General features: G+C 46.1%; 2 protein-coding genes across 2 annotated transcripts in view; one reads left to right on the forward strand and one right to left on the reverse strand.

Annotated features, from left to right (window-relative positions):
* The first annotated feature begins 16752 nt into the window (after positions 1-16752).
* The window catches only part of LOC121936147 (F-box only protein 6-like), a 10199-nt gene continuing 6236 nt past the window's right edge, over positions 16753-20715 (forward strand). The window contains exon 1 of the mRNA XM_042478025.1: positions 16753-16828. The gene's annotated coding sequence lies outside the window, so the exon portion shown is untranslated. The remainder of the gene's footprint in view (positions 16829-20715) is intronic.
* Positions 17672-20715, reverse strand: part of FBXO2 (F-box protein 2) — a 4737-nt gene continuing 1693 nt past the window's right edge. The window contains exons 3-6 of the mRNA XM_042478027.1: positions 20514-20640; positions 20011-20106; positions 19374-19509; positions 17672-18498 (exon numbers count right to left, since the gene is read on the reverse strand). Coding sequence (XP_042333961.1) covers positions 18364-18498; positions 19374-19509; positions 20011-20106; positions 20514-20640 — 494 coding nt within the window. The 3' untranslated portion in view covers positions 17672-18363. The remainder of the gene's footprint in view (positions 18499-19373; positions 19510-20010; positions 20107-20513; positions 20641-20715) is intronic.

Below are 20715 nucleotides of genomic sequence, written 5' to 3' on the forward strand. Positions count from 1 at the left end.
GCTTCGGGAAGTCCATGGAGTCGCCGGTGATAAAGGGACAGATGGCTGCGAGAGTGGCTTACTCAGGCGTAATCGTTTTGGGGAGCGATAAACATGGCAGGAGAAATGCAGCCATGCATTCTGATGGCCCCCAGTTCAGGCGCGTTGGCTGACGGTGTCTAATTTCTCTTTCCTAATTTATTTTCCTCCATGTCTTCTGCGTTTGGGGTTTAGGGCCAACAGCTTGTTCTTTATGCATGTGGTTCACTGCTATCCTACAAGACACAAGGTTGATGCATAATTCACGCCTAAAAGTGGGTTCGCGTCAGGTCTCTTTCAGTGTGCCAACGGAGGAGTGAAGTCGCACCCGTCCTAGGAAGTTGGGCAATAGATAAGTAGTGATGAATCCTATCTAAAAAGCCGTGCCAATCCCGAAACTGGGCCATAGATAAGGAGCAATGAAGCCCAGCTAAAAAGTAGTAGCCATCCTGAAGTTGTGCAATAGATAAGTGGTGAATCCTATCTAAAAAGTCATACCCATCCTGAAGTCGGGACATAGATAAGGAGCTATGAATCCTAGCTAAAAAGTTGTGCAATGATTAAGTAGCAATGAATCCTATATATATGCATTTCAACACGTCAAGGGAGTAGTAAAATTATACCTGTACGAGGAAGGAACCTGTGTGGCTCCATAGATGGGATTCATGGCTACTTATCTATACGGTTGGACCAATATGTCAGTGTTGGGGGCCAGGCAATTTCACCTCTTCCCAGCCTTTAAGCCATTTCAGGTCCATGCCACCATCAGTTGCGTATAGTTTCCGCTCCATTTTGAGTCTGGAGATGAAATGCACACAAACTGTCCAAGGCGTTGAACCTACTTGGGAACAGAGCTCATCATCATTGCTATCTAATGATCTAGGGCTGCATCCATACTGCAGAAATAACCCGATATTAACTGCCATGGCTCAGTGCTATGGAATTCTGGGAACTGTAGCTTCTGGAGCCACCAGAGCTTCAGAGCAAGAAAGAGACCCCTGCTTCTGGTTATCATCCTCATTTGACCCTAACGTCTCTCAGCTCCTTTTGGTTCTTTCCCGGCTGCGGTTGCCAAAGGACAGGGCAGGACGACTCTTTTTACGCCAGCCGTGCCAACGAATGTCTTTGGAATTTTAATTTCATTAACAGATCTGCCGATGGCACCGCGACGCTCTTCGTTTTCCCGCAACCGTCTGGGAGGGAGAAGAAAGCCCAGCGTCCCCTTAATTGCAATCAGCTGTATTTGTTTCAGCATTTAAAGGCCTCATCCAGAGGCCACTGAAGGCACCCACGTGACGCGCCGTAATTGTCGCTTTGGAGGAGTAGCGATCAGGTCCGCCGGCTATTGTCTCGAGTAAATTACCCTTTAAATGCTGCGAGTTGGCAGCACGGCACACACCTGGACATTATGTTTGTCTCCAGATGCTCAATCCCTGGCTTGCAGAAGGATAAAATAATACAATGCATAATGCAATTATAAGGACCTCATTAAGAGCTCTTGTCCTTGCTTGGCAGAATCCCCCCCCTCTCTTTCTCTCATTCTCTTTCTCTACCTCCCTCCTTTTCACTCCCCCTCTCCTCTTTCTCTGACAGTTTGGGCTCAATGGATAACTTGGGGCTAGCCATCAAACAATTGCAAATCCCTTCTACTCCTAGCAAGCGTTTGGAAGATGTCCTTCGGGGACTCACAACTCCCAGAATCCCAGCTTGGAGATGCTGGGAATTATAGTACAAAAAGTCATTTCTTTCCCCACAGGTCATCTCTTAGTATGATATTTTTGAGATCAGAAGAGTTGGATGTGCATCAGAAGTTTCCAGTGCACAATAAGAAGAGCCTAATGTGCATTTGTTTATTGTTAGCTGCAGTGTCAAATGTGCATCAGAAGAGCCTTGTGTGCATTGGATGTGTCTGATGCACCGTCAGAAGAGCCTGATGTGCCTCAGAAGAGCCCTGTGTTCAAATAGAAATGCCTGGTGCACATCAAGAGAGTGCAGTGCACATCAGCAATGCCTAATGTGCATCAGAAGTGTCCAATGTATCTGATGCACCATCAAGAGAGCCCAGTGTGCCTCAGAAGAACCCAATGGATGTGCCTGATGCACCATCAGAAGAGCCTGACATGCCTCAGAAGAGCCCTGTGTTCAAACAGAAATGCCTAGTGCACATCAGGAAGGCCCAAGGCACATCAGCAATGCCTAATGTGCATCAGAAGAGTCCAATGTATCTGATGCACCATCGAAAGAACCCAGTGTGCCGCAAAAGAACCCAGTGTGCCTTGGATGTGCCTGATGCACCGTCAGAAGAGCCTGGTGTACCTCAGAAGTGCTTGAGGCACACTGGAGCACTCTTGCCAGTTCCTTGATGCACATCTTTGCAGTTCACAAACAGGGTTTCATTGGGTCAACACAGACCCAATGAAGCGGTAGGGAAGGAAACAGACAGACATCCTGCCCCAGAGGTTTCCCGACCAGCCCCTCTGCAAAAGAGACGCCGCATGGGTCTGTTGGCGCAACGTCTCCCATTAAGTACCATGATCTCGAACTCCTTGAGAGAAGAAGGAGTGCTTGCAACCATATAACTTCTTCTCCTCCACCTTCCTTTACTAAGAGACAATTATTTTCCAGGAGCTGTTGAATGCTCAGCTGCTCTTTCATACAGCTCCCGCTGTGACCGTCATCGAAGCCCCCTTTTTTCCCTCTCCGTAAAGAGGAAAATCTCAAAGATTTGTGGTGTTGCTGTTGTTGTTCCCTTTCCCCAATTATATGAACAGGCTTTTCAGCATTAAAGCATTACAGTAATGAGAATCTTTGTCAAAGGCTTTATGCCGCAGGGAAGGAGGGAGATGCGCCCTTTTAAATACGGATTAAAAACATCTTTCTGTAGGCAGTTAGAAAAGGTCTCCTTTTTGGGGGGAAGAAACAGGGGGGAAGTAGAGAAGAGCTTGCCATTGCAAAACAAGAAGATAACCGAAGCAGCTGTTAAAATGGGCACAATGTTCAACACTTTGACCATCCAAGGTGCATAACTTTTGCCTTTTTACTCATCCATTCTTGTCCAGGCTTTTTGTATGTTCCCTGATCCAACACTTTGGCCAATAGTCTTGGGGCCATGCCATTTGGGTCTATGCTTTCTTTGACCTTCTATGGGCCTGTTCCCACTATGAATGCAATAGAGCGAATTGCCAATCGGTGCAAATGACCGTCATTCCCATTTGAAACCAGTTCCTGTCGCAATCTGATCCAATCCTGGCCTGATAAAGCGAGTCTTCCTACTACCTTATCTTTCCAAACATTATCATCGAGTCCAAACACACTGCAGAAATAATCTGGTTTGAGCCCACTTTAACTGCTGCGGGTCAATGCTATGGAAGTCTGGGAATGGCAGTTTGTTGTGGCACTGGAGCAAAGCTAGTTTTTTGAGCTCCTTCTCCTTGTTAGAAACTTCTCGGCGCATGACTAATCCCAGGATTTCATAGCATGGAGTCATGGCGGTTGAAGCGGTGTCAAACTGCATCGATTCTGCAGTGCAGACGCAACCCTGTGTTCATCCAAAGCAGAGGCACAATAAGCTTTCATTAAATCAGAGAGTTGGCAGTTTTTGGAGGGGGGATTGGCTAAAATAATAGAGAAGGGTTAGCGGGGAAGAGGTTGGTATAATATTAGGGATTATCTAATTTGATCCCATGGCGCTGAATGCATTTGTTGTGTAAATCTTTGTGTCCTAACAAGGCTTCTGGAACAAACCCTCCCTGGGGACAGCGGCTAAGCTGCTTCATTAATGAATTTTAGGAGCTTGGTTCAAACCTGCTGATGTTGGGAAGTCGCCCAAAATGAGTCGAGGCAGCGGCTAAATCTGACGGTTTCGTCACATCCCAGAGCTTCGTTATCTTGATGCGCCAATGGTTTTGGGGTTTAAAGACTGGAAAGGATTGCAGGAAGGAAAGGCAGTTAAAATGGAGAGGACCATGAATGAAGGAGTTCCATACATTGATTCAGATCGTACACTGATTTATCCATAAGTGAGAATGCGGCCTTAAAGTGGCCTCAAACGGCACTATTTCTACAGTGTAAATGAGAGCCAGCATGGTTTGAGCATTAGATTACGACTCTGGAAACCAGGGTTCGATTCTGACTTGGCCATGAAACCCATTGGATGACCTTGGGCAAGTCACATTCTCTCAGCCTCAGGGTGCATGGAGTATTGCAGTTGTACAAGGGGTTGTCAGCCATGCGCATTAAACACTGATGCACACAGGGGTTATGAAACATAACTACCACATGAGATGGTTACATGACAATGAAGCAGCCCATGATCGTTTCGTGAAAAGCATCCCTATGCCAAGGGAAATTCCCCAAAGAGTGAGAAATGCAGCGAAATTGATACGGACATAGACTCCTGGATGTTCAAGCCATGCTTCAGGAAGCGTTGGGCTGTTTATCTCTCTGTTTGATTTGATTTTCATGGAGGAGACAGCTCCGCGAAAAACATCTTGAGAAGCTCCGCTTTTGATCTGTAGGAAAGCGGCACATGAAAGCGAACCTGCTCCATATTCAGAGGCTGGCATTTGAATGAAGGTTGGGCCTCCTTTGAGGAGAGAAGCCAAGGAAAGGGAAAAGGGGGTGAGAGGAAAGGTTGGCAGGATTGCAAGGTTGTGAAAATAATGGGGAGAAGAGTTAACAAGAAGTCAGGAGAGCAGAATATACGCATCCCAACCTGTGGCTCTACTTTTGCTCTCATGCCAGTAAGTCTGTTCAGCTGGAATGGCTAGAAACAGAAGTTCCAATCTGATGCAGATCCAAGATTGAGTTGGAAAGGAATAGGAAAGAAATAGTATTTGTTGGCCGCATTCACACTTATAAATCGCTTTGTGATCCGAATCGAGGGATTGGTTTGGAAGCGGAGCACGGTTCACACTACATTTGCCCCGATCGCATTTTCTGGCTGCAAAACAAAATAACCCACTTGTGGTTCACATTGACAGATGAATCGATTCAAAATGGAGCCACTCCAGCCGACCGAAGGGCAAATTTAAATTGATTCCGATCCGCATCCGGTTCACAATTGAATTGATTAATCCAAAAAGACATGGGAAAAAATCAGCATCAAAAAAGATACGGGTTAAATGAGTCTAGCGCATGGGCTCCCCTCTCCAAAGCACTTCAGCAATTCGGTTCAAGTGCGAACTGATTTCGGTTCAAACCGATTTGTGATCCGGTTTAAAAGGTAGTGGGAATGAGGCCATTGTGACAGTGTGCCTTCAAGTCATTTCCGACTTCTGACCCTTAAGGCGAGCCTTCCCTAGGGCTAAGAAAATCCTATGAAACTAATGGGTTTGCCAAATGTCAACAGGCGACTTGAAGGAACATTCGCAGACAGACACCTTGCAAAGGTTTCTCTTCTTCTAGGCGTCTGTGACCAAAATACTAACGGATCCCTATTAAGATGCCGGAGCTCAAATTGAAAGGTAAGAAGGAGGAACAAATCCGAAAAAGGGATCTCTCCAAAAGTCAGCAGCCCTGCTTCCTTGGGCCCATGCTCCAGCACAGCGCCACTTGCGCTCTTCCGCCGGCTTTGCATAATTCCCTTCGTTTGCATTGCCTCATTTGGCAGTTCGGGGCTTCATGGCTTGTAAACGTTGCAAATGATTGTTTGGATAACGCACAAATGAGCCATTGCTTGGCAGGTGAAGGTGTCCGGAAGCCAAATGAAAATGGGGAACGCCATTAGACTAGGATTTGGGAGGTCCACCAAGCCCTGAGACTCAGGACCAGGACACAGGTTTCTTCTCACTATATCTAATAGTGATCCAACATGATATCTAATAGTGATATCAGTTGCTGAGGAACATGGGACACAGGCCACAGTCCTGGCCATGTCCTTCTGGTGGACTTCCAATTCAAGTATGTGGTCACCCTCTTTGTAATGTATATATAGTACATGTACGTTTCTTGATATATGTAGAAGTTGGCAGGGATGCATCAAGACCAAAATGGTGGAAAGCCTGGAAACCATGAAGCCCTATTCAGAAGCGACTTTGGGAGCTGGCTATGTTTAGCCTGGACTTCCCATTCAAGTATCTGGTTCTCCTCTGGAAGAACATAATGGTGGACTGGAGAAGACTTCAATCTGGTTTTGTGGGGCCATTCTGGCCTTCTTAATGGTCAGAAATGCTTGGTGGAACTCAATAACCTAGAGATGTTTTGGCAAAGCCTCTTTCTCTGGATGGCTTTCAAAAGAGTCTGCTGGGGGTGGTCTATCTGGAGCTCTTGCATTGAGCAGAAGGTTGGATTTGGTGGCCTCTGGGACCCCTTCCAACTATGATGCTATAAGTTCTGGATCTAGAGGACTGCATGAGTTCCACCTTGTTCTAGACAAGGTTCATTGGAGAAGAGAAGGCGAAGAGATGACCTGATAGCCATGTTTAAATATATGAAGGGATGTCATGTCGAGGATGGAGCAAGCTTGTTTTCTGATGCTCCAGAGACTCAGACACAGAGCAATGGATGCAAGCTACAGGAAAAGAGATCCCACCTAGACATTAGGAAGAGCATCCTGGTGGTAAGAGCTGCTCAACAGTGGAAGATGTTCTCTTGGATTGTGGAGGACTCTCCTTCTTTGGAGGATTTTAAACAGAGGCTGATGGCCATCTTTCACAGGGAGGGCATGAATTGTGTCCTCCTACATGGCCATGGGTTGGACTGGATAGCCCTTGGGGTCCCTTCCAACTGTAGTATTCTAAAATTCGATGGTTCCTATGTATTGCAACTTTAGTTATATTCTTACACCTCGTACATCTTTGGAACCCCAGGAAACTTCCCAATGGGGTGTTAATGCTCCTATAAATCAAGCCTGGCCTTGCGTTTATGGCAGGTGATGGCCGGACCTTGAAGAAAATGAAAAGAGGTGATCCATCCAGGTGCATTTTCTCCCCATCTGTGATTAATGGCATCCTTGCAAAAGTGGGCTTCCAGCAAAGAAGAGGTCGCTGGACCTTTCCAGAACACAGACATGTCCTCTTTTCTCTTCTCGCCCTCCTCCTTCTTTATTCCTGCCTGCTTTGCTTACTCTCTTCCAGGGACCGGCGGTCATAAAACCTGGCAGGTTCATTAAGTAGAAAATACATTTCCTGCCGCCGTCCAAATGAAATTCAACTGACTAGCAAAAGAGCAGACCTCTGTTTTGATGGCTTTGCACTTCATGGGTGAAAGGAAAAGGATCTGGCGGCCATAGAAAGTCTTTTCCTTCCTTTTTGGGATGGCTCACTGCAGAGGGAAATCCCTCTTTGGGTTTCCCTTCCATGCCCATCTTCCTAGGACTGATCATAAGGTCCGGACGATGACAAACCTGGGAGAGAAAATGCCCAGCCGTGAATATATGGAAGGAGAGATCGACAGATTCAAGAGAGTCGTCTTGGCTGCTAAACGGAACCTCCATATCCAAGAGCAGTATTTGTTGTTGTTATCGTTGTGTGCCTTCAAGTCGTACCCGATTTATGGCGACCCTAAGGCAGATCTATCACAGGGTTTTCTTGGCAGGTTTCTTCCGAAGGAGTTTGCCATGGCCTTCCTCTGAGGCTGAGAGAGTGTCACTTGCCCAAAGTCACCCAATGGGTTTACATGGCCAAGCAGGGATTTGAACCCTGGTCTCCAGAGTCATGGTCCAATGCTGTGCTATCGCGTCTACCAAAGCTTATGCCATAACGTCTTTCCCAAAGATCCTTTGACATACTGATATTCCAGACCCCACGGCCAGTGAAAGGTCATGGTTTGAGCATTGGACTACGACTCTGGAGACCAGGGTTCGAATCCCGGCTCAGCCATGTAAAACCTTAAGTGTGGTCTTCCTAAACCTAGTAGTATAAGTTAAAAGCAGAGGCCCTGAGAGACATTGGTGCAGCGCGGATATTGGCAACCCTCCGCTACTTTTCCACTTTCCGTTGACCCGATTGCAAGGCCAAAACCGGACTCAAACGTAACACGAAAAGGAGAGAAAAGGACAAGTTGTTATTCCGATGTATAGAAGGAAGAAGAAAAGTCATTTCTTTCTTTCCTGCTATGGGGAGATTGCTTCGATGTCGCCTGGAAATGCAGCCCGTATTACTTGGGCGTCCTTTTATGCCGTTAATTGACTGACCCACATCCGGCGTGCGGCTGCCGACGGCGATACAATTCCCGACAAATGAATTGCGCTTGGACAGTACAGAGAGACGGCGGACGCTTCTTCAAGGAGTCGGCGCCCGGCAGAGAAAGTCCTCCTTTGCAAGCCGCTAAATGTTAATAGGGGCAGGAAAGGCATTTCTCAGAAACACCCAACAGAACACTTTGTCATTGAAAAAGGAACAAAAATATAAAGAGGCCACGGTTTTGCAACTTGGAAAAAGAAGAAGTAACTTCTCTCCAAGTTTTCGTATCCCTCGTCTTTCCTAAAATTGGGGGAGTTTGTTGGAAGTTGGCATCCGTCCGCAAGATGGACGCTGCAATCCATGGAGGATCCAACATGGACGGAGAGGGGAACAACTCCCAGTTTGACCAGTACGTGATGGTCACCACCAGACAGGCAACTCCTATGGGTTCGACTAAATGACCCTTGAAGGGTCCTTAGATCTAGACACTATACTATAGAATCACATTGGCCTTTTTAGTTGCCGCATCACACCATTGGCTCATGTTCAACTTGTAGTCTACTAAGACTCCTAGATCCCTTTCGCATGGAGTCTTGTTGAACCAGGTGTCCTCCATCCTATATCTATGCATTTCATTTTTGATGGCCAAGCATAGTATTCTGGTTCCTAGTTCCCCAGATATAGAACTGTTTCTCCTTCCACTTGGAAAAGCCTCCTCTATCCTTAGTTGTCCTCACTTCCCTATTGCTTTGCCACACAAAAGCCGCAACGGCCCTAAAACCTTCGGAGGTAATTAATCAGCCTGACATTAAATCCTTTTGTAATACTTTCGGGGTTAACGCTGCTCTCCAAGCGCACCGCTTGAAATTAATAAGTCCTAATGTCCCAAGAGCGGCACTTAGCTCCCCTCTCTTTATTCCTCCCTTTCCCCTGCAACCTGCCGCCTTCTCCGAAAGGAAGTTACGGGATTTAAATAGAAAAGTCATTTTCATTTATGAGCCCAAAATCATTATTCATCAATGAAGGAATGGTAAAGGAGGGAGAAAGGAGGAGGAAAATATCTTTTCCGGTTAATTGGGTACCCGAGACATCTTCCTCGCTCAAAAACAAGAAGGAGACAAAATATGACTTGGAGGAGAGAAGATGGGGGGGGGGAAATATATTTAAATGCAAATCGAATTGAACAAGGGAAGCAAGCGATTGAGGGGCACTATATCCATTTCTCAGAGACCTTTGCAATTGATCGCTGGTTTGCCAGCAAGAACCCCAGGAAGCTGGACATACGGAGCCGGAAAGCCGGCTAATGGAAACGACGCGAAGGGCGCATTTTCCACTTATCGATCGGAAGGTGTCAAATTTGAGATCCCTCCCCGCTGTTCATCTCATTGAGGACAGAAGGAGATGACGGAGGGAAGGAAGGAACAGAGAGATGGAGGGAGGCAGTGCAAAATAGTCCAGAAACGATGCCCAAAGGTATCCAAAGGTTTGGGTTGGAAGAAAGATTGTGAAATGTGAAAAGATTGGGGTGGATGGCATCTATGAAAAACCAGGGAAAGAGGAGAGAAATTGAGGGACAGTAGCATTTTCTGCCTTGGTTCCTTATCTTCTTGGTGCTTCTCATGGTTCACTTTGATGCCGGGATTTCTAGCCATGCAGATATTGAACACTTTTGCAAAATGCAACAACAAATGATGCTCGGTTTTGCCCAAGCAAAGAGAGGCTTCTGCAAAATCCCTTCCCAGAAGTCTTCTCCTTCATGGTCACCATTTGAGAGAAAGTGAAGGAGAGAAGGCGGAAAGGAGGAAAGAGGAAGGGATGGAAAGAGTGTAGGAGAGAGAAAGAAAAGTGGAGGGACGGAAGAGGAAGAGAGAGAGATAAAGAAAAAAGGAAGAGGGATTACAGTTTATCACACTGGGGCTAATTGGGGCACTAAAGAGAGACTAAAGCACTTTTTAAGCGTCCCACAAATAAAGTGAAAATGGTGAATGATTATCACACGCAATTGCGCAAACAAAGTGATATCAGAAATGCATTGTCGCTGAAAAGCAAAAAGATGCGCATTAATGCTTCTTGGTGACCGCTTTAGTGATGGGTTTTGCATGACGTCTTGTGAAATTGTTTTTGCGTAATTGTGCGATTGTTTCCAGGATGGTCATGGGATAAAACCCTGATGTGATAAACTCAGAATGGGAGAGATAGGAGAAAAAGAGGAGGGTGGCGGGCGAGGAAGACAGAGCGGCCCAGAAAGAGAGAAAGGCAGCCGGCGAGGATTATTAATTGCGCGGCGGCCAGTGTTACATGCTCCATTTGCAGCCCTTTCTTGTCTGTTTTGAAACGGTGAAATGAGGCACGGCGCTAAAGAAGGGGTTTTAATAACCATCCTCGGCTCTGGCATTTAAATTACAGATGGCATTTTCAATTAAACAGGCAGGTTTAATTTAGCTATCGGTTCTGCTCCTGGCTTTGAATGCAGGGATTTTTCCTTCCTTCCCCACAAACAAACAGGTTAGCTGCTGCATCACACTGTTGGATCGGGTTTACTTTGTATTGTATTACATTGAAGGTATTCCAGGCAAGGTCTGACCAAAGGAGAATAGAGTGAGACTATTACTTCCCTTGATCTGGACACTATTTTTCTATGAATGCAGCCTAGGATTGTTTCGTATTGGCTTTGTTAGCCGCTGCATCACACTGTTGGCTCAAGTTCGGTTTGTATTCTGTTCTATTGAACAGCATTCCAAGTGAGGCCTTGCCAAAGCAGAATGGCACTACGACTTTCTTTGAGTGGTTTGAGCGTCACATTGGATTTATAAATGTTGAATTAGCGCATTTGCGCATGCGCAGGGAAGACGGGATCCCACGGCCGACAGTAATCCCACAGCCAAACTGGAGATGCATTTCCTACTGACGCAAATAACTCTGAAGAGTGAAGTGTTTAAACATGTGAAGGGATGCTTCCTGGCCTTTTGGCTAAGATCAAGTGTGTGTAGTGAAGGGATGCCATGTTGAGGATGCAGCAAGCTTGTTTTCTGCTGCTCCAGAGAATAGGACACAATGGAGCCATGGATTCAAGGTACGGGGCAAGAGAGTCCACCTAAACCAGTGATGGTGAACCTATGGCACATGCGCCAGAGGTGGCACTCAGAGGTCTTTCTGTGGGCACATGTGCCGTCGCCCCAGCACAGAGTTTGCCAGAGTTTGTTACTAGAAAGCCAGAGGGACATGGCACTTTGCAATAAATAAGTGGGTTTTGGGTTGCAATTTGGGCACTTGGCCTCTAAAAGGCTCCTAAACTTTAGGAAGAACCTCCTGAAAGTAAGATCTGTGCAATGGAGGAAGATGCACTTTGGAGTGTGATGGAGTCTCCGTCTTTGGAGGCTTTTAAACAGAGCCTGGATGGCCGGGGATGGCTTTGGTTGTGTATTCCTGCATGGCAAAACGGAGCTGGACTGGATGACCCTTGGATTTGTCTTTTTTGCTCTTCTGCTCTTTTGCAGTCCAGGATCCCTCTCCCTTTATCTTCCTCCCTGCAAAGCTTTTATACCAAACACATCCAGCCAAAATCTGAAAGAGATCATGACACGGCTGGAGACCCACCGGCCAGATCCGCTTTCTGGCGCTCACCTCTCGCATCGATTCCTCTGGCCCAGGGATCAAATGCCCGCACCATATCTCCTCATCTCGGCCCTAAGCGAGGGTTTAAGGAGCGCTTCCGTCTCTCTAATGATTCCAAGCGCCATCGATTTCTGTTCTACCTGTTTAATTATGGAGATTGGGGCTTAAAAGCTTACTCAGGCCACCAAACGCAGCTCCAAAGAGCAAAGGGAAATGAATGAGGAAATTGCTTGGAAGGGGGAAAAGCAAATATCTTGGGGGGCTGGAAATCGCCAATTCCTAATATATCACTATATATCTCTACAAGGAAAGAGGAGCCGGAGGTAAATCTTATGAGAAACCATTATTTTTGATCTAGATGTTTTGTTGCGGAGTCAGGGTCTGCATCCACATGCCGACACAATCCAGTTTGACCACTTTGATCCCAAACACGCTGCAAACTTAATCCAGTTCGACACCACTTTAGGGTTAAAGGCACAGTATAAGGGGCTGGACTCTTGAGTAGATCCTAGTCTAAACTTGGGACAGATTCAAAACTGACCAGCAAGCTAGTTATTTCCCAATTGTTTGAAGACCTTGTTGCAAAGAGGAAAGAGGGCCTTGCAGACATTTCGGGAGCAAACTTCGACTCATCGCTGGTTTTAATTACAGCCTTTCCTGCCGTCTTCCAATACGACTTTGCTTCCTGTGCCATAATTCAATTTGGCCTTCTTTTTTTGGTGCATTAATGCATACCGCGGTAGTTTACAATCTAATTACAGTGAACTTTAATAGAGTTAGCGGAGGGATAGGATTAGCCACCCCCGGGGCCTTTTCTTCCTTCCTCCTCTCCAGATGCATTTGCTAATTCTCTAATTATTTTGTTTTACTTCCGCGCGTCATGGATTTGGGCGAGAGAAAATCACATTAAAAACCCGCGGAGACGGTCAGATCGCTTCCTTTCACCTTCCCCGGCCACAAAGAAAGCCAAATACTGACCTGAATATCTCCTCCTGGTTTCCTTGGCCCAATTTTTTATTATTATTATTATTATTATTATTATTATTATTATTATTATTATTATATGTTGTTGGGTGCCTCTAAGTCATTTTTGACTTTCGGTGACCATAAGACGACCCTCTCATAGCGTTTTCGTGCCACATTTCTTCAGTGGCACTTTGCCATTGCCTTCCTCTGGGGCTGAGAGAGTGTGACTTGCCCAGTCGATTCACATTTGCATTAGTATGAAACGCATCTCCAGTTCGGCCGTGGGAACATGAGTACATCACATGAGTACGTACCCATCGGCTTCTTGATTTCGAATTAGCGCATTTGCACATGCGCAGGGAAGACAAGATCCCACGGCCAACGGTACGTTGGCCGTGGGATCTTGTCTTCCCTGCGCATGTGCAAAGATGCTAATTCGAAATCAAGAAGCCGATGGGTACTCATGTGATGAGTTCATTTGCATCCGCACGGCTTTCGCTTTCGGATGGACGCTTCTCTTTCAGATGGACGCTACATAATTTCTTGCATTTTCGGATCCCTCCCTGCTTCTTCTTCTTTCGGGGCAATGATACCTTCCTCCATGTGAAAAAGTCCATAGAGTTGGAATGGGGTCCCAGAAGCCATCAAATCCAAGCCTTTGCTCAATGCAAGAGCTCCGGATAGACCATCCCCAGCAGCAGGTAGCCATCCAGACTCATTTGGAAGCCAAGCAGCGAAAGACCCTTCGCCAAAACCTTCCAAGTTATTGAGGTCCACCTAGCATTGCTGACCATTAAGAAGGCCAGAACGGCCGCACAAAATCAGATCCAAGTCTTCTCTATTCACACACACACACACACACACACACACATGAATAAGAGGAGAGAAGCCTTCACATCACCTTTGGATTTTGTGCATGCCTTAAGACACCATCAAAGTTCCATCAAAAAGAGGATTATCTCTAATACAAAATGGATATGTATATATATATATATACACACATACATATATATATATTTCCATCTTGCACTAGAAATATTTCTCTCCTTTCTTTCTTTCTTTCTTTCTCTCTCTCTCTCTTTTTCATGTCGGAAATGGGGTTGCAATTGATCTAGGAGTCCTGGGCTTCTGCGTCTCGGAACGGTTTTGTGCGTAACACAAGAATAAAATCCTGTTAGGCCAGCCGCGCCGCAATAAATACTAGATGCACATTAGGTTGTAATATATTGGATTATTCCACTCGGCGGTGACGGCGGAAAACAAGATTTAATCCCCTCGGTGCAAGGAAAATCACTTTTTCCTTTGGCCGTTCTTTTTTCCCTCCTCCTGCTTTTAAGTCATTTTTGTCCCTTGCTGGCAGAAGCAGAAGGCATATATATATATATATATATATATATGTTCTCTCAATGTTTCGCTGGTGGGAAAGGAGCAAAGCACCGCTTCAAGACTAAATTGTTCTCAGATCCTCAAAATGTCACCTATTTTTCAGGGTTATGGATTCCTGCTCTTGTGAGAAAAGTGAGAACGGATGCGACGGAAAAAGAAGATCTAAGTTTTATATAGGTCAGAAAGCTGAGATGAAGGCAGTATGTGGTGCTGGAGGCAGAATAAAACTTTACAAGGGATGTCTGTTGGAAAGACCCGCGTTCGAATCCCTCTTCGGCCACCAAAGAGACCGAAAACCATCAGCAAAGAAGAAGCAAACTCTGCAAAGGCAAAGAGAAAGAGCCCATAAAAAGGCCTGATTCAGGATAAAGACAAAGGACTTGGCAATCGCTTCGCTCTTCTTCTTCTGCGTCGTCTTCTTCCTTTCTGTAAATTAAACCTAATCTTGTGTTGACTCTGCTCTACAAGAAGAAATAATGAAGATTAAGATGAGATCTTGTTCACTCTTGCTGAACAAAAAAGCAATTAATTGCCGGCGGGGGATTATAGGGCTGCCGCTCACCTTAAACAAATCTTGATCGGATAAGGACTCGGAGAAGGTGGCGCATGGACCTTCCCGGGATGTGAGTGACAAAGTAGAGAGCATGATGCGGCGGAGGAACAGAGCTCAGGAAACGTTGCTTTCCTGGGACTACAGCACCCAGAATCCCCTGTGTACCTAGTGGTCAGGACACATAGGGGAATTCTGGGAGCTTTCATCTTGAATCCTATAAATGGATCCAATAGCGTAGACCCATTGAATCAATGCGTCAACTCACTCTTCGACTCTTGATTCTCTGCTCATTGGGATGTTGTGGTTGCGGTTGTGTTCCTTCAAGTTGTTTCTGATGTATGGCGGCACCCATAAGTTTGAATGTTGGACTATGACTCTAAATGTGCAGTTTCTGGGATCAGGCAATGGCTGGCATGTGGCGATGGAGATGTGCATGTGCAAGTCATGCTAAGCATGTAAGGCCATAAAAATCACAATGATGGATCTGCTCCGGTTGGGACTTAGCAACAGGATCCTAATCATTTGGGGACTATGATCTCTATTTAATTCCTAGTTCCAACTGGAGTAGAGTAGACAACATGAATTAATGGGATTTGCATCAGTGTCGACTTGGTTCTTGTTATGATGGGTCTTCAATTATTAGGATCCTGTTGCTAGAGTAGATCCATCAAGTCAATGATTGAACGTTGAGTCAACATTTAGGTCATCCAAAATCACAAAGCAGTTATACCTTTATTGGGCCAACCAAAATCCACATTATAGATTGCAAGCTTTCAAAGCTCCACTGGCTTCTTCCTCCAGCCAACATGGCTACCCCTGGAATCGTAGGTGATGGGTCTATGACTCAATGGGTCTATCCTAGTCAAGACTATCAGCAGGATTTAGGCCATCGTCCTTCGTCATCATGGCATGCGTCGACCCCCAAATCCTTCCCACGTTCAACTTGGGGTTCCAATTTGGGATAGAGGAGGAAAGCACTTTGTGCATGCTCAGAAATAGGCTGCAACGCATGGCATTGCTCCATTGCGACAACTGTTTTTAATGGAAGGCTTTTGGAACAGAGCCTTGAGAGTGTTAATTGCAAAAACAAGGGAAGGGATTGAGGAACCTCAGCTGCTGTTATAAGAAATGATTCAGGGAATGCAGAAAAGGAGGGAGTTGGGTTTTCGGAGAGCAAGAGGCCAGTTGGGTATCATAAGGACACAGCGCCACCCAGTGGTCCATGGAGAATAACGCAGGTCTGAAAAGGCACCCGAATTAGAACGATAAACCAGAATCCTCCATCATGGTCAGTGGTTCCCAAACTTTGGGTGAGTGACACTCTCTCAGTCTTAGGGCAATGGCAAACCTGGTCTGAACAAATCTTGCCATTTTCACACGGGGTAAAATGTGTTAAGAAATGGGGTAAAATGGGGCTAAAACGTGTTAACCGTACCATCATTTGTGTGTGATTGCGCAACAGATTTCCACACGAAGTCGGACATTTTGACACAGGGAAAAAGCGTTAAGGAATTGTATTTATACCACAACTGGGGAAAAGATTTCCACACAATGTCATGCTCCCATAGTTCTTGAGATGGCGTTGAAGCGTCACGCCAGTGGAATAAGCCATTCACGCCTTAAAAGCGTGAATGGCTTGGCGAATGCAATTCATTTACGCATTTGCAGAATGTCCAAAAAGCAAGTATGTTTCCATGAAGATTTCCACACCTGTGCTAAGTGCTTGCAAAACACAAGAAAAACATCAGGGAAGCACATGTGTCTGAAAGCCTGATGCGCTTCTGTAACATCGGGGAAGCGTTCCCTCGCCTCTAGCGTCGCTAAATCGTTCGCAGAGCAGCCATTTCCTATGAATGCAACGTTTCTGTTCATAGGAAATGGCTGCTCCGTGAATGATTCAGAGACACTGGAGGCGGGGGAACGCTTCCCCGATGTTACGGAAGCGCATCAGGCTTTCATACACATGCGCTTCCTAAACGTTTCGATCTTCTTTGCAGCAATGGGGAAAACAAGATGAGCACTAGGACCCAGGGGATGCCGAAATGCCTAAATCCGGAATTGAGCTTTGGGGCTTCTGGGAGTTGGAGTCCAGCCAGGGCGGCACCCTGGCTTGGGTTCAAATCCCAGCTCAGTCAAGGAAGGCAGAGGAAGCTCGAATACGGAAGAGGTAAGTCAGGCACTGGGCGCGGTGCGATAAAGTCCTCTATAATAGACCAGTGCAAGGGAGTGGGTACATCAATTAAAACATAAGGATATATCTAGTTAAACACAGACTGGGTGTTTTAAAATAGTATTAAAAATAATGTGATAATTAAAATATCGTTAAGATATCATCCTCATTCATTCATTCAAGCCCCTGATGTTATTGCAACTGCAGAAGGGGAGGAAAGTTTGATGCAACCGATATTCCTTCCTTAAAAACTATGGTGCTTCAGATTTCATTTTTGAAGTGTGCAATGAGTAAATCAATAAGTCCGGGTTGAAATGATGGATCAATGGGGACACCTGGTGATGGTTCGGGGAAAGAGCTAGACTTGGTTGAACATTTCAGACATGCGCTGGATGTGCAAAGGATTGTGAAATTGCTGCATTTTCGTTGCTTGCTTGATTTTTTTTTGGGGGGGGGGGGTGGATAGGGAAGAGGTGACCCTCCTGATGTTGTTGGATTGAAACTAGGGGAATAACTACTCATTTTAATGGTTTTTCTCCCCGCCAAGCAAAAGTCGATACTTGCACAATTTTCAGAGAGGACCCACAATTGGAGACTCACAATTCTATGCCAAAACAATACAATCAATAGAAATGCACCCATGGTTGTTTTTGTGCAAGAAACACAACCTCTTGGCACAGAAGACCATATTTCTTCAAACATTTGTTCCTATTCAGGCTGTTTCCGGCGCAGAAAATGTGCTTTTTAATGCGCAAAAACAACTGCGTGCAAATTTCACGCAGAATAAGTCGGAAACTGCAAAGAATGACTTGACGGCGCATGACAACAACTTTAGGAATACAGACCACAAGTGGACAGCTCTTGCTTGCGGTTAAATGTTTATTTGTGTGAGAAGAGACAGTGCATCTTTCTAATGGGATTGTCACAGTAGAGGCAGCGTGGCGCAGTGGTTTGAGGCTGGGACTCTGGGTTCGAATCCCGGCTCGGCCATGGAAACCCATTGGGTGACTCACTCTCTCAGCCTCAAGGCAATGGCAACCTCCTCTGAAGAGATCAGACGCAAGGCAGTTATCGAAAGCAGATGCAAGGCAGTCAGTGCATAGGAAGAGAAGGCAGCATCGGTTGTAATCTTTGGCGATCTTGAATCATCAGAGGAAAATCATGGGTGAGCAAAACGAAAGCAATAGTTGGAGATCTGAGTGGTCAGTCTTGTTGCTGTGGTTGCCCAGACTGTTTGGAAAACAAACATCTTTGGAAGATCTGCAGGGTTTGATTCAGCTGGGACTATGATGCCCAGCATCCCGCCAGACATTAAACATGCAATGGGCAGAATTCTGGGCATCGCAGTCTCCAAGCTGCAGACTTACTACACAAGCTCATGTTTTTACCCTGCTGCAAGGGTTTCCATTTTGGAAAGTCTAGGGAATTACGTCTTCGCCGTTAAGTCCAGATTTGGAAGATAGTGGGAGATAGTGAGCTCCAAGCGCAACCATGCAAAAACAGTCCCTCTCGCCTCGGTTCATTGCGCATTTTTAGGGCGCCACAGTGACGCTGCTGTGGGTCACTCGGGCGCCGTACCATCCCTGCCAGAAAACCGTGTCCTGCCCTCCGTGCTCAAAGCGGACGAAGCGGACGCCGGGGCCGTAGTCGCTGAAGGTGTGGGTGATCTTGGGGGAAAGGAGAAAGAAGCGAGAAAAAGGGGGTTAAGGAAGGACATAATGGTTTCAAAAACAACATCATGGTTTTCATAGTAAGTTTGCAGGACCAGCTACAGGATGGTAAATCCGCTCTGACTTTAAGTCCGAACTTTAAGCCCTCCAAGGGTTCACCACTCAAAGAGGTTCAGCCCCATGTTGAGCCCCGGGAATATGGAAAAACCACAAATGACCAAAACACCATGTTTTTACCTGAGAGGACACCTCTCTAGGAATCTCTGGGTCCTCCAGCGCATCTCTGTGGTCAACATCCAACAGACACTGACCATAGAGTTGTGCTGGAGTTGCATAGAGTTGTGCTACAAAGGCCTAGCAGAGTGTCCTCTCTAGGAATCTCTAGGTCTTTCAGCACAACTTTTAGTTATAGTGGAGCATAGAGTTGGACTGGAGGACCTGGATATTCCTAGAGAGAACATATTAATCAAATCCGTGAATAATCAAAGCCGCAAATATCAAAGCCGCAAATATGGAGGGAGGAGTGTAATGGGACTTGAGCATCCATGGATTTTGGGATCCATAGAGGTTCCTGGAACCAACCTCCAATGGGTACCAAGCACCTCCTATACAAGTAAATATAATAGTAATATAATAGTAAGGGGAGCACCATTGAAATAGCTGTTCGTCCCCAGAATATGGCACCTGAGGCATTTGCGTCCCTTAGGAAAAGGACATCCATGATCTCCCCATAGCAGACCCATATCTGTCTTTCTGGCTTGGATCCCCTTTCACCATCAATTGACTGGTGAGTCAACACTTGGGTGCAATGGATCTACTCTACTCTTGTCCCCCTCCTTGCTTTCTAGGGGCTTCTCTCCTTGCGCACAGACCTCGTTCCATTCGCCTTCGTTGTCCTGCAGGACGGCAATGGTTTCGCTCTCAAACTCAGCCACCACGTCCTCGTTCTCGGACAGTAGCTTGACCTTCATGTTGTAGAGGCAGCCGGCGTCGCACCGCGCCGCGTACCTGCGGAAAGAGAAGAAGAGTCCCATAAGCAGAACGTTGGCCCTTCAACCAGTTTTGGAGCCAACCCTTCCTCTAAGTGATCCCCAAACCTTTGTCCTCCAGGTTTGGACTTCAACTCCCAGAAGCCCCAACCAAAACATCTGTAGGGCCGAAGTTTGGGAACCACTGCTATAAGCCATAACCCAAGAAGAATTGTTGAAAAGCACAAGGCTGCACAACCGACCGTACGCACAAACCAAAAATTGCTGCCACCAAAAGTGGGTCTTTGGTAAAGCAAATTGGACCAAGGGACCTACTCACAATAACCTATTATTACTAAGATAGTAATTCATTCCAGCCATGGCAGGATTCTGGGGAGGATAGTAGTTAAGCTCCAAAGGAATAGTGCATCTGAAGTCATCAGTAACCCTGATATTAAAAGGTCCAACCTTGCAAATTCACGGCATTCGTGAAAGCTTTAGTATCTATATGTTCTCTCTTTCATCCTCTCTCCCCGTTTACCAGTCTTTCACCACAATTTTGGGCTGGACGGTGTCCATCAGCTCTTCCCAATAGCCTTCGGCCCGGAGGTCAATGACTTGCGCCTTGCTGCACCAGCTGCAATGCGAAGAAACATACAACAAAATGGTTGGCATCCACCTATCTCCAAGGCTTTGCTATCAAGCCTGATCACTAATAGTGCCCACTGTTATTGGAAGGGCACAAGGATACCATAGAACTGGACCTCGAACATGCCTATATATCTCCAACTCTCTTCCATGCCAGTGTCTTCTCTGAAGATGCCAGCACATTTACAAAGGCACTTGACCCAAACAGAAGGCCAGCCTTGCTTTTTAAACCACCTGGAAACTGTCAGGTGATTTAAATTGATTTTTAAAGCACCTGGAAACGGTTTGCTGGTTCCACATGTCAGGCTTCATTCAGGGATGTATTGCCCTCTGAAAACTGTAGGGTGCAGCTCCCCCTTTTCTCTTCCGTTTAACACAAGGACGAACCAGACTTACTCGAAAGATGAGACAAAGTAATGCTGGACTTCTTCGACGGGGAACTCCTTCCCAAAGTTTCCCGGCAGGTCTTCGATCTTCCATCCGTCGCCTCCGTTCTCCACATCGACCCAGTGATCCAGACCCTCTGCAAGAAATAAGATGCCCAGATCTGAACACAGTACTCAAGATGAAGCCTAACTAGTGCAGAATACAGAGGGAC

This window comes from Sceloporus undulatus, chromosome 7 (assembly GCF_019175285.1).
Source record: "Sceloporus undulatus isolate JIND9_A2432 ecotype Alabama chromosome 7, SceUnd_v1.1, whole genome shotgun sequence".
Lineage (NCBI taxonomy): Eukaryota > Metazoa > Chordata > Lepidosauria > Squamata > Phrynosomatidae > Sceloporus > Sceloporus undulatus.